General features: G+C 35.6%; 1 protein-coding gene across 1 annotated transcript in view; it reads left to right on the top strand.

Moving 5' to 3' along the window:
• RORB (RAR related orphan receptor B) overlaps positions 1-13,442 on the top strand; it is a 259,834-nt gene that overhangs the window by 201,588 nt on the left and 44,804 nt on the right. The window contains exon 4 of the mRNA XM_051998503.1: positions 7,067-7,468. Within this exon, the coding sequence (XP_051854463.1) occupies positions 7,067-7,468 (402 nt within the window). The remainder of the gene's footprint in view (positions 1-7,066; positions 7,469-13,442) is intronic.

The following is a 13,442-nucleotide window of genomic DNA, read 5'->3' on the forward strand; positions in this document are numbered from 1 at the left end:
GGAGGGAAGGAAGGAAAGAAGGAAGGAGGGAAGGAGAGAAGGGAGGAAGAGAGGGAGAGAGGGAGGAAAGAAAGGGAGGGAGGGAGGAAGGAAGGAGGAAGGAAGGAGGAAGGGAGGAAGTAAAGAAAGAAACATTTATTAAATGCCTGCTATGTGCCAGACCATGCTAAGCACACTACAAATAACTCACAACAATTCTTTGAAGGTAGATACTGTTATTATCATCATTTTATATATAAGGAAACTGAGGCAAATACCATTAAGTCACTTGCCCAGGGTCACATTGCTAGTAAGTGTCTGAGGCCAGTTTAGAATTGAGATCTTGATTCCAGCTTCAATATTTATTTCTACTATAGAGTCTTTGTAATTAAAGAAAATATTTTCTTCTCACAATTAGGACTTGTGATACAGAATGAAATTAGTGGGGTAGAGTTATTATACAAAAGGACTCAGGCCAGGAATCAGTAGGGATTTAATTCAGCCCACAGAGGAGAGGAGACTCCTCAACTAGTTGGCATAATAAGGTTCTGGGATCTTTTTAATGGTGGAACAACATTCTCAAAGGGGGAAGGAATAAGCTGCATTAAATAAGCCTCTGAGAAATAAAAACAATATGATGGCCAAGGACACTGGAAACTTGAGGATGATAATAAGCAGCTAAATCATGGGTCAAACAACCATTCTGAAGCTGCCAGAAATGACTTCCCAAATACTTCCTGCAGATGAATACATGCCAAATAAATGGTTAGGAGAGTGAGAAGAGATACAGTGAACAGAAAAAAAAAATTAATTCGTTCTTGAAGTGAAAAGCTTCTTCCTTATTGTATCATATGAGGAAGGTTTGATTTTTCTGAAACTTCTGTGTGTTTCACACACATTTCAGGTCTTGGACTGGGTTAAGTAAGCATTCCCAAAGTATTTTAAAGGCATCATTAATCGTGACCAGACGAAGACTGTTCAATCTAATTTGATTCAGCAAGCATTTATTATATGCCAGGTACTGTGCTCGGCTCTGGGAACAGAAAAACAGAAACAAATTTAGACCCCACTAGGGAGAAACATATAATAAGGAAGGCCAATGCAAAATATACACAATACAAATTGCAAAATAACTTGGGGGAGAGGTGAGGAGTTGAGACAACTTGGGAGAAATGAAAGAGGAGATCAAAAAAGGTCTTGTTTAGGAAGTAACATGAGCCAAACCTTGAGTTGAGCAAGGATTCCAAGAGACAGCTGTGAGCAAGGAGAGCATTCTTGTACACAGGTGTGGAGATAAGAGATGGTGTGTACAAGAAAGAGCAAATAAGCCATTTTGGCTAGAATGTAGAGTGTATAATGGAGGGGTATGTAAAATCAGCACAGGTATAGAAGGATGGACTGAAACCAGATTGCAAATGGATTTAAATGCCAAATAGAAGAGTTTGTGATTCATCTGAGAGGTGTTGGGAAATCAAAGTCATTTAAACAGGGGCATAATATGATCAGACCTATACTAAGAGGGGGATTAATTCTCCAGATTAGTGGGAAGCTTGCTTCATTGTGACAATTGTTCAAGGTATTTGCTGCCTCACTGGCCATAAAAAGTTTCCCTTGACCATGGCTGCCCATTCAAGCATTTTAAATTGCTGGAGCATCCTCTATAATTGCTGTTAAGATTTCTGTAATTTCTCCTCAATGGTTATCACCATCCCTAAGTTATTCGTGGCAGCTAAGTGATGCAATAGAATATTGGACCTGGAGTCAGCAAGATGAGTCATCTTGAGTTCAAATGCAGCCTCAGATATTTACTATGTGACTCTGGGCAAGTCACTTAATTCTGTTTGATTCCATTTCCTCATCTGTAAAACTAGCTGGGGAAAGATATGGGAAACCACTCTAGTATCTCTGCCAAGAAAATCTCAAATGAAGTTACAAAGAGTCAGAAACAATTGAAAATGATGGAACAACAAGAAGTTATTTATAGGCTAACAGACTTGTCGACCCAAAGCGAGAAAGAAAATCCAAGGACCAGCCAGTTCAACTTCCCAGAAAACAGACAGATTAAAGTTTTTTTTTTTGTTTTGCTTTGTTTTGTTTTCATGTGAACTTTTATAAAGTTCACATAATGAATAGGGATTTGTTAAATTTGCTAGATCCAATACATTGGATTCAAATTTGGTTCTACCAGTTGAACAAGTCAAGTTATATCTTTGGGAATGGTATTCACATCTATAAAATTAGAAGTTGGATTAGATATCTTCTGAGTTACCTTCCTTATCTAAATCTATGATCCTAAAAACATCAACTATCACCAAGTGGCAATTCTCAATTATACAGCAAATTGATGAAAATCTAGCTTGGCCTAAGCTAAAAATCAAGATTGTGTGTATAAAAAATAAATCATCCAACCCTCCAATATCACTATTTTGTTTAATCTCCTTTTAGCTGAGCTTTTTTTTATGCCTGCAAAGTCCAATCTTTCTGTTGAAAGACTCTAGACATCTTTGTAGACTGTTCCTTAATTTTAAGTGTCAGTATCATCATCATTATTATCATTCCCTAATGAACTTCTACAGCCTTAAGTGGAAACCAAATAAAATATCATCCCATCCATGCCCAAAATTTAGTTGTATCTGCACCAGGGTACTATGTTCAAAACATCTTACAGTGCCCTTGTCTGTGACCAAAAGAAACATGAGTTACATAGGTCATTATTCTCATTTAGAAGGTCAGTTAATATGCTTTTTCTCCATAACTCTATAGTCTATAATTGTTACTGTATAAAATCTTTAGGAAGTCAGATTGCAGAAGATTGAGGGTATAGTTAATATTTCATCAAAGATTTTGAGAACATTCTGGTTCATTCTCTCAGCCCAGAAACGCCATTCTTGCTCAGTGACAAAGTCCATATAATTATATGTCTAATTGCATACTTCGAGCTATTTGATGTATTTGCACATGGTAGTCATTATGATTCCTCTCAAAACAATCTACTTATAATGTTCAGCTCTCCATTTCAAATAAATCAAATTTACTGACAAGATATATTTGACTTTGTAATAATTCTAAAAGTGTTTCTTTTGTATTAAAGTTTTATCTTTAAGTCAGGCAAAGGAAATATTAATCTACTCTAACAACATATATCAAGTGAAAAACAAAAATTGCCATAAACAGTAAAAAGTAGAAAGTGACATAAGGCAATCTCTAGCAATCTAATTTTTTTCATAATAAACTCATTTAACTATATGATGCACTACTAATAAGCACTTATTCATATTGGAAATATCAGTAATCATTTTTCGTCATGTACAACGTTTCATGATCCCATTTAGAGTTAATCTTGGCAAAGATAATGAAATGGTTTGTTATTTCCTTCTCCATCTCCTTTTACAAATGAAGAGAATGAGGTAAATATGGTCAAGTGACTTACACAAGATTAAGTAGCATAGCTAGTAAATATCTGAGGCCAGATTTGAACTCAAGAAGATAAGTCTTTGTGACTCAAAATTTGGCACTTTCTCTGCTTTGTCATTTGGCTGCCCAACAATAAGATTATCTTTATTATTAGTAACATTATCCTGGCAACTCCAAAAACTCCAGTTCCACTTCAGATCTTACAATCAAATCCAAGAATTTATTTCAGATGATAGGTTTAGAATTTTCATTTAATACAATCTTGTTTATTTTACAGATGAGGAAATTAAGACCCAAAAAGGTACAGTTGTTTTCCAAGGCCACATAAGTAATAAAAGAGAGAATGTGTTTGAATCCAATTCCTTTGGTGACATAGCCAAGATTCCCATGTATACACCACTGTTTCCCATGTGGGAGTAGAAATTGTTATATGGGGAGTTCCTTATGCAAGAGCAAAGTAAAGACTACCATAAAAATGTCCAATTTTCATATTAATTATATGTGTTTCTCTTAAACCCAATTTACATGTTAAGTCAACATCACCTTACATCACTGATACACAAAATATAAAGGATAAACAAAAACAATAGCTTAGTGATACAGATATAAAGGTAAAAAAAAAAATGGTACCCACAATCTATTCCATCAAGAAAAGAAAGAGAATTTCTCCAAGGGATTAAGCTTTGCTATAAAGGTTTATGCATATAATTGATTAATCTACTAATAGTACTGAGGAAGGATCTTAGAAAAAATAGCATCAACTTTTTTGCAGCAACAACAAAAAAATTATTTAAAAGGAGCAGTAAAAACAACATCGGACTTCAAGTCAAGATAATCTAGATTCAAAGTTCTGTCTCAGGCATTTACTAGCTGTGCGACCAAGAAGACAAGTTACTGAACCATCTCCCTTAGCCATCTCCCTTAGCCTTAGTTACTTCATCTGTAAAATGAGGATTAATAATGCCTAATAGTATTTAACTTGCAAAGCTGTTATAAGCATAAAATGAAAAAGGAGAAGAAAGGAACAAAGGAGGGAAGGATGGAGGGAAGAAGGAAGGAAGGAAGGAAGGAAGGAAGGAAGGAAGGAAGGAAGGAAGGAAGGAAGGAAGGAAGGAAGGAAGGAAGGAAGGAAGGAAGGAAGGAAGGAAGGAAAGAAAGAAGGAAGAAAAGCCATATATGCAAACTTCCTCATTTTGTAGAAAAGGAAACTGAGATATCTTCAAGGAATTGTATAATTAAAGTGGCAGTAAGTATTAGTAAGAATTCCAATCCAGAATCTCTTACTTTTCAGAGGCTGTCAAGTTCAACTCTTAACTGAGCAAAAAATTCCTTCTATAATAACTCTAACAAGAAATCATCTAGTTTCAATTTAGGAGACCTCCAGGGATTGGGAACTCAATACCTACTAGGCAGCAGCCCATTCAACTTTGGGAGAACACAGATTGTTGGAAATTTAATTGTAAGATCCTCAAATATTTTCTCTTCTTGTAACAATAAGGGAGACTGACTGCTTCTGTCTGAGGAATGAGCAGCTGTGTTACCCTACAGTCCATGCCCATAATTCAGCAATCTAGTAAAGAAAAAGTTGAGAGGCAGAAGGCAGGAGAGGAAGACATTGCAAGAAAAAAAGAAGAAGAAGAAAAAGAACATAAAAGAAAAGAAAAATATATACTCAATGGAGATCCTCTGTATTATCATTAACAGCATCAGCTCATCCCTATTCTTATTTTAAACATAAATATTTATTAATGTCTGAGACATTAATAGACATTTGAGGTCTTGTAACAAAATGTAGAATACAAGATCCTCAAACTCAAAGAACTCATGAATTCCAAGAAAGCGAATAACACATATAGGGAGAAAGAAAAAATTTCATTGTCACTAATATCTTATTACTCTAAATATTCCAAAGGCATGTGAACAAAACCTTCAAAGAAAAATAAGTCTTTTTTATTAGTCCATAACTACTTTCAGGATGACTTCCCCTTTTCTCATTGGAATGGCTAAGGATAGTATTTAAAGAGAAAAATTATATAGACCCCAACTTCTTAAAACTGTAAATCATGACTCCATATGGGATCTTGTAACTAAATGTGAGGGTCATGAAATTGTGATTTATTACCAGTAAATGTTTGATTTATATACCTACTTTATATACCTATACATCTGGGGTCACATAAAAATTTCTTGGGCATAAAGAGATTGCAAGTGGAAAAATTTAAGAAGCCCTGATATACAAGACAGAGAAAAAATTTTACAAAGAGATTTCCTATATACATGTTTAGTGGATGTTGAATGCATCTCCAGTTCAGGTGTGATTTATACTCATAGGATAAAAACTAAAAACTGGAAAGGATCTCAGAGACCATTTAACCCACCTCTCCCCCTCATTTTACAGATGAGGAAATTGAGGCAAATATAGTTTAGTGACTTACCTGGGACCGGACAGTAAGCTGTGTGTCTGAGATAGGATTTAAAACCAAGATTGACTTAATTTCTGTGCTCCAACCACTATCCCATTGAAGTCTCTTGATCTATGAACTCTATGGTTCCTTCCAGCCAGAATGAGAGTTCATGCCAATTCAATTCATTAAACTTATTTTGCCTCTGATTGCTAGAGAAATCTAAAGACAAGATACATACATACATACATACATGTATGTATGTATGTATGTATTTTATACTATATAGGTTTGCAATGTCTAGAAAATGTATAAAGTCCCTCTATGAAGTAATTTGTGTCATTTGGGAGGGGGTAGTGAGACAGAGATGGAAAAACTCTGAAAATTGCCAATGATAAGGTCTTAGGGTTTAGGACAAGCTAGCCTATAGAATTTAGTAATCTTATGGCATATAATCAAGATTTGGAGACTATAAATAAATCATTCTCCCTAGCTGTGTCTTTTTAGTCATGTGGCCATTGCATGTTTTTTCTCTTAAATCAAAAGAAAAAAATTCATAAACTAATAGAGAATAGAAATTTACATATATAATTTTTAACTCCTCCTTTCTTAGCTTTTAAAATATAGTTCCTTCTGTGCAGGATAGCACTAAGCTCTCTGTCAAATCTATCACTGCATTCTAAATTGTTTATTAGTGAAGACACATCCCAGTACTTGGGCCAGTGCAACTGAATGGTTAGTGCACTTATTTGCAGTGAGAAACCTTGAGTTCTCAAGTAATAGCTAGTGCCTATCACTTAAGATGCTAGGATTAATTCAACTCAACAATTATCTATTACATGCCTACTACATGATAGGCACTGTACTAAATAGTGGAGATGCAAAGACAAAAATGAAATAGTCCTAATCCTCAAAGGGGATTACTTTCTACTAGGAGAAACAACACATACTTAATTAAGCAAATGAGAGAGGTAGAGGGATAGTAAGAGAGACAGAAAAAGACAGAGAAAAACATAGAAAGAGAGACAGAGAGACACACAGAGAGAGACACGTAAACAGAGAGAATATAGACCAATTTGTAAATGGTACCATCAGGATTGGCCTCTGATAGGAAGTGACATTTGAGCTGAGTTATGAATGAAGTTATGATGTAGAAAAGAGAAGGACAAATATTCCAGGCAAAGATACTTAAAAGGGAGATGGAATGCCATTTCTGAGGAACTGGGAAGAAAAAACTTGTGTCTTGTTTTCTGCTTTTCCCCCCAACTCAGCTGTCAAATTTGGGAGGATGTCCAAGAAGCAAAGGGACAGCCTATATGCAGAAGTGCAGAAGCACCAGCAACGGCTTCAGGAACAGCGGCAACAGCAGAATGGGGAGGCAGAGGCCCTTGCCAGGGTCTACAGCAGCAGCATCAGCAATGGCCTGAACAACCTGAACAACGAAACAGGTGGCACCTATTCCAATGGGCATGTCATTGACTTGCCAAAATCTGAGGGGTATTATAATGTGGATTCAGGCCAGCCATCCCCAGATCAGTCAGGACTGGATATGACTGGAATCAAACAGATAAAGCAAGAACCTATCTATGACCTCACTTCTGTACCCAACTTGTTTACCTATAGCTCTTTCAACAATGGGCAATTAGCACCAGGGATAACCATGACTGAAATAGGTAAGTAAACTGTTCATCTTTTCAAACACTTTCTAGAAGTTCAAACTAAAAATAGTCAGCCATTTCCAATGTGAACATTTCCCTAAATCTCTTTTGATCACTTAAATTGAATCAAGCAGGGCTTCTACTCTTATTTCAATAAATCTTTTTGTTACCCTCAATCCCCAAAAATGATTATTTTATCAACAAAGAAAAGAAATGGGAAAATGCTAAAGATAAAGAGGGTTGCATTTTTTTACAGTGGTATGAATCTTTGGAGGATAAATGATATATGTATAATGAGAGGAAGTTAGTCAATCAAATAAATCCAACAAATATTTATTAAGCACGTGGTGTATGCCAGATTCTGCCTTGTATGCTGGCCACACAAAGCCAAAAATAAAACTATATTTGGCTTGAAGATACCTACACTCTACTTACTGGACGTTCTAAGTAAAATATCTAAGTAGTGCTATCAGTAGCTAACATCATGAGAAGAGTAATTCCTATAGACTTGGGGTCTATAATCAGTCTTGCAATTTTGGGCAAGTAAACTTGGGTCTTGGTATTATCTGTTAAATGCTGGATTTATACTAATTGCCCTTTTTGGTCCTTTGCACATTTAATATTCTAATCATTTAACTTTCTGTACTAGACTCTGAGGAAGAATTTTATTTTGTTTTGTTTTATTAAAACATAGTTTGATAGTTGACATAGTTCTATTCTGAGTTACTAGCAATTATGTGGGCAGCTACCTAGCTCAGAAGATAGAGCACAAGATCTGGTGTAAGAAAGACAAGTTCAAATCCTCAAATACTTACTAGCTGTATGACCCTGGGCAAATTATTTCATCTCTGTTTGCTTCAGTTTTCACACTGCCTGGCACATAGTAAGTGCTATATATAAATGCTAGCTAGTATAATTTAGGTCATTTTAGAAAGCTATCAGGTATAATGGCAGAAGATAGAATCTGTCAGAAAAGACTTATTCAAGTAGGTCCTATAATAGATCACATTATGAAATAGGTGAAGAGGTTGCCTAGTTTTGGTACCCATTTACCATAGCAATAAAACCCTCCCTATATTGTACTGTCCCCAAACCCTGATCTCTGAATTTCTTGATTCCCATTTCCATGATCCCCATTCTCCATGACCCCCTTCATCAAAATAGCTATTCTTTGTTCCATTTTATGGAAACCCAGCCAGGTGATGTAATAGCTAACCTCATAAAGTAATTGAAACAAACTTCAGTGAAAGATTGTGGTTTAATATGTGACCCCATCTAGTTAAGTATTTGATTTTAACAGTGGTCTTTTTTGCACTTTACTCCAAAGGTGTGGTTCATATGGGAATTTCAGGCACCATGGACAGCTTGAGGGAGAGATATTTTTGGTCACTGGAACCTTTTAGGGCCTTTAAATCACAACATGTAGGCTACCACCTACTCTGCTTCTGCCTAGGGCTAGTCCTATAAATAGGACTCCAGGGGAAGTCTAAGCATAGTTTCAATTCTATAGGCTTTGAACACTTGGTAACTATCCCAGATCTTTTAGTGTATGTGCTCCCTCACACATACAAAGACACTTGGTCCTTGCTGCCATGACCTGCTACTGACTGGTGTGTCATACATATCCACCCCCTCTTTTGTCCCTCCTCCCACCATCTGGCTATGATAGAAGAGGTATATAAATATGAAATTTAAATATTTAATTCTGTCTCACAGAAACAGTAAATTTCACTGTATATAAGAATCATAGGATACAAACCTACATTAATTAATATTCAAAGCTATAAAACTATTTAGAAGGTAAACCTCTTAAAACTTTGATTCCTTTATGAGGTAGATGAGCAATACATTTGGTAGAATATAAGCTGTTTGAAAGAAGATAATTCTTGTACTTTGTCTTGGCATTTCATCTCAGCATTTGATGCACTGCTCAGAATTGGTATTTGACAAATAAATAAAATTAATAAATAATATTGGATTTTTGGAAACCCTTCCAGGTAGACCATAACAATAGTCCTTTCCCTCACATGAAAAAGTTCTTCCCCTAATAGCAAAAGATAAGTATTGATTTTCTTTCATTCTTACATTATAGCTAAAAACTTAGAAGATGCTACTTAAAGAAGTTTTTGTGGATAGCCTCTCCTCTGGCCCTATTCTCTCAAGGAGAAAATTTTCCTAAGATATCAGGAACCACAGCATTCACTCTTTCTCAGTTCTAGTAGCACTCTGGATTTCCATCACAGACTCCAGCAGTCAAAATGAAACCAGCTTTTAACGGATTTATTTAAAGACATATGGAGCCCTTAAAATTCTCCCCATCTGAACTAAAATTGTTTTTTTTTTCTTATCAGAGAAGCTGGAGTGCAATTCAACTGCCCCATCCCTGACCTCTCACAAACTCTGTGACTCTACCCACCTACCCCACCACCCCTATTTGTAAATATATCCTTCTGTAGAACTGCATCGCCATCTAGTGGGCACATGAACTCCTATCTGATCAACAGCTACCTTCTGAGAGGCTCATTTCTTACTAATAATCCCTGATCAAATGAAAGAAATGCATCAACAATCTTCCTGTTTCATATATAATTTTGCTTTAAATTTTAAAAAGATCCTTGGTAGGAACATTAAGCTTTCCTTTTTTCACAAGTTTACTGCGTTGAGTACCCCATGGCGCTCTCCAAGGTGCCAGGTGTCACAAGTGCTTACATTATAGTTATGTCTGCCTGTCTTATGTAGCTGGTTAAGAGTGTGTCTATATATTCTTGTATCTGACTAGCTATCTGTCCCCCTAAAAAAAGGCTGGGGGAAGGGATTTGAAAGGCAAGAAGTGAGTCTGAATAAAGCCAAATTTTGAGCATATTAACTCTATATTATATTATAGGGTTTTTCATTTACTATACTATATAATATTCCATGCCTTATCATGTCATGCCAGATTATAACAAAGAATCTTGCTAATCAAACTTTTGATATTTACAGGGACTCCTTTGTGTCCTCTGTGTTCCAAGGTTATAAACAAGGAAAGTAGATCATTGTTTTAATATTTAGTAAATTTGAAAGCATAACAGTAGCATTGTTTTTTAATAGTTTTCCCACCCATCCTTCATTGGAAAAACTATTATTTTCAATATAGAAAATAACTTAAAATTTCTTTTAAAAGTCAAAACACAGATTTACCAGAAATTCCAAAGTGATCCCATTGTCAGTTATCTAGGTAATATGGAAAGTTAGGTAAGTACTGAGGAATTTTGCTGAGAATACAGAATTCTCAGAAGAACAGGCATCTTTCTAAAAGATGTGCCTAGAGAGTGAACAAGAATATACTGCACACTTCCCAGAGAGATTTATTTATGGAATAAATGAAAGTAGTGATGTGTCAACATCCAAACACCTTAAAAAACTAATCCTTTCAGAAATTGTAACCTAGTGACTTGTAGTATTGACTCAGAGGATGGATAAAATTAAGAAGGGCAAACAAGGTCTACAAAATAGCACTTATGCTGGAACTGTCAACTGAGCTTACTTAAAATGTGAAATTGAGCTGACATATTGGGTGTGATGCATGTATAGCAAAAGTATGGAGACTGCCTGTGGTTGAATTAGGGAGTATAAGATAGCTAGGAGGGGAAAACTCAAAAACAGTATGGTTTAGCAAGAAAAGCATTTGGCCTTGGAAACAAATGATCTTGATTTGACTCTTACCACAGTGAGTTTAGGCAAATTCTTGAATCACTCTGAATCTCAGTTTCCTTTTCTGTAAAATGGGTCTACCTTAGATCAAAGAGTTAAATAGAAAATGAGGATAAAATTGCAATTCATTGGAGAAACTGTTCATGTAAATTTGGGGGAAAAAACAGAAAATGGAAAGCAAACTTCTTGTCTCAGTTATCAAGTTTATTGTAATGCTGTAAATGTTTATTAGCACTTCTACCAATAATTGCTCTGTGTTGGGCACTAGAGAGATAAAGGTAGGTATACCCCAAGTTCTGCAGTGAAGAACTATATATCTAAAAAGATAAAAGACAGCTAGCAAATAGCTATAGTATAAGGCAGAATGAGATAAGTGCAAAAGAGAGGTTCAGACAAAGTGCAATGAGAAACCTGAGGAGGAAGAGATCACTTTCAACTCTAGGATGAAGAAGGGAAAAAGAGAGGTCATAATAGGTCTCATGAAAGAGTTGGCATCCAAATTGAGCTTTAAAGAAAGGGAGATCTCTAATAGACAGAAGTAAAGTATATGGAAGTGGAAAACTATTTAAGACTTAAAAGACAGTAGAGAAGAGAGGATTATGAGAATAGAGAAAAGAGATTACCTCCTGCACCAAGAAAGAAACATAGCCAGCCCAGGGATTTACTATTACAATGGGATCATCACAGAGTATCAGGACTGGAGTCAGGATTCAGTTTCAGATACTTACTAGCTTTGTGACTCTGAGCAAGTCATTTAACACTGTTTGCCTCAGTCAATTTTCTCATCTATAAAATGAATTGGAGAAGGAAACAGCAAATCACTTTACCACTTTACCAAGAACACCCCAAATGGGGTCACAAAGAGTCTGACACAACTGAAAAATGACTGAACAAGGATGGAAAATGTTTCTGAATGAAGGCATTTCATCTAGTACAAAAGATAACTGAGCTTCTATCTATACGACTCCACAATAACCCAGTAAATTCATTAAACCACCAGACAATTCAGTAAAACCAAAAGGTCAGGTTGTCTGATTAGCTTTGACATGTGGCCTGAATCTGGATGTTCTAGCCTTAATTTTCTTCCTTCAGATGTCAACTAATAAACATCACTCTTTTAATAATACCTATGTCCTCTTACTTTTAAAGTATTATATAATTATGAGTCATTATCTGTCTCCTTATAGCATTATAAATCTAAAGCTGGAAAGGATTTCAAGAGGTCTCTAGTCTAACCCTTTCATTTTCTAAGTAAGGCCACCAGCAAGACTAACTTGCCCAAAATCACACAGAAAATCACTAAAGAAGCTAAATCACTAAATCACTTAATTCCAGAGCCACCATATATGTTACCTCTATGTTTTACTCTGTGTGTGTGTGTATTTACTGAACACAGAATTCTGATCATTTTTAAATGTAAATAAACTTCATTTTTAAAAAAAATTCCTCCCTGAAGATTGAGTATTTTTAGTTACAGGAGATTGCAACAGGGAAGATCTTGGCCAGCAAATTTGTTTTCAATGATGCACTACTTTTGTTTATAAAAGATAAAAGTTTTGAAAATATTATTACTCTGCCTTTTCATCTTTTAAAAATACATACATTTTTAAAATGTTAAAAATCCCTTTTCCTTAGAATTCCAAGTTCTATCCAGTTTAAGATAACCAGTGATATTTGCTTTTATTAATACATTGTTGAAAGATAACCGTGCATTCAAAATTTATACTTTAAAAGGGCCAGATTTTCTTGTTATTATCTATTAGCTCTTAGTAAAGATGGGAGCAGGGCTCAAGTTAAATGGGATCTACCAAAGGCCTATTCAGGGGATAATAAATTGGAGAATACCTCTTAGCTAGTTAGGGAAGAGGTCAATTCAACTTCCTTTCTTGTGTCATGCTCTAAAGGGAACATACCTGATGAAAGAATTCTCTCTAAGGGGGCCAGTACAAGCCCCAGGCATTTCAAAATAATATTTCTTCATTATTAATGTCATTACCCTCAGCTAGTGGTATTCAGTCAACAAAGATTTAATAAGCAGCTACAATGTGTCAGACACTGTGCAGATAAACAATTATGTACAAACAATATATATATACACAATAATTTGGAAATAAACAGTAGATGGAAGTCACTAGAATTCAAGGGGATCGAGAAAGGCTTCCTGTAGAAGATGGGGTTTTAGCTGAGACTTGAAGGAATCCAGGAAGCAGAGAGCTTTCTAGTCATGGGGGGAACAATCCATGAAAATGTCCTGATTTGGAACCTTGTTTGAGCAACAGCAATAGAAAGAGTGCTG

This window comes from Antechinus flavipes, chromosome 1 (assembly GCF_016432865.1).
Source record: "Antechinus flavipes isolate AdamAnt ecotype Samford, QLD, Australia chromosome 1, AdamAnt_v2, whole genome shotgun sequence".
In the NCBI taxonomy this organism is placed as follows: Eukaryota; Metazoa; Chordata; class Mammalia; order Dasyuromorphia; family Dasyuridae; genus Antechinus; species Antechinus flavipes.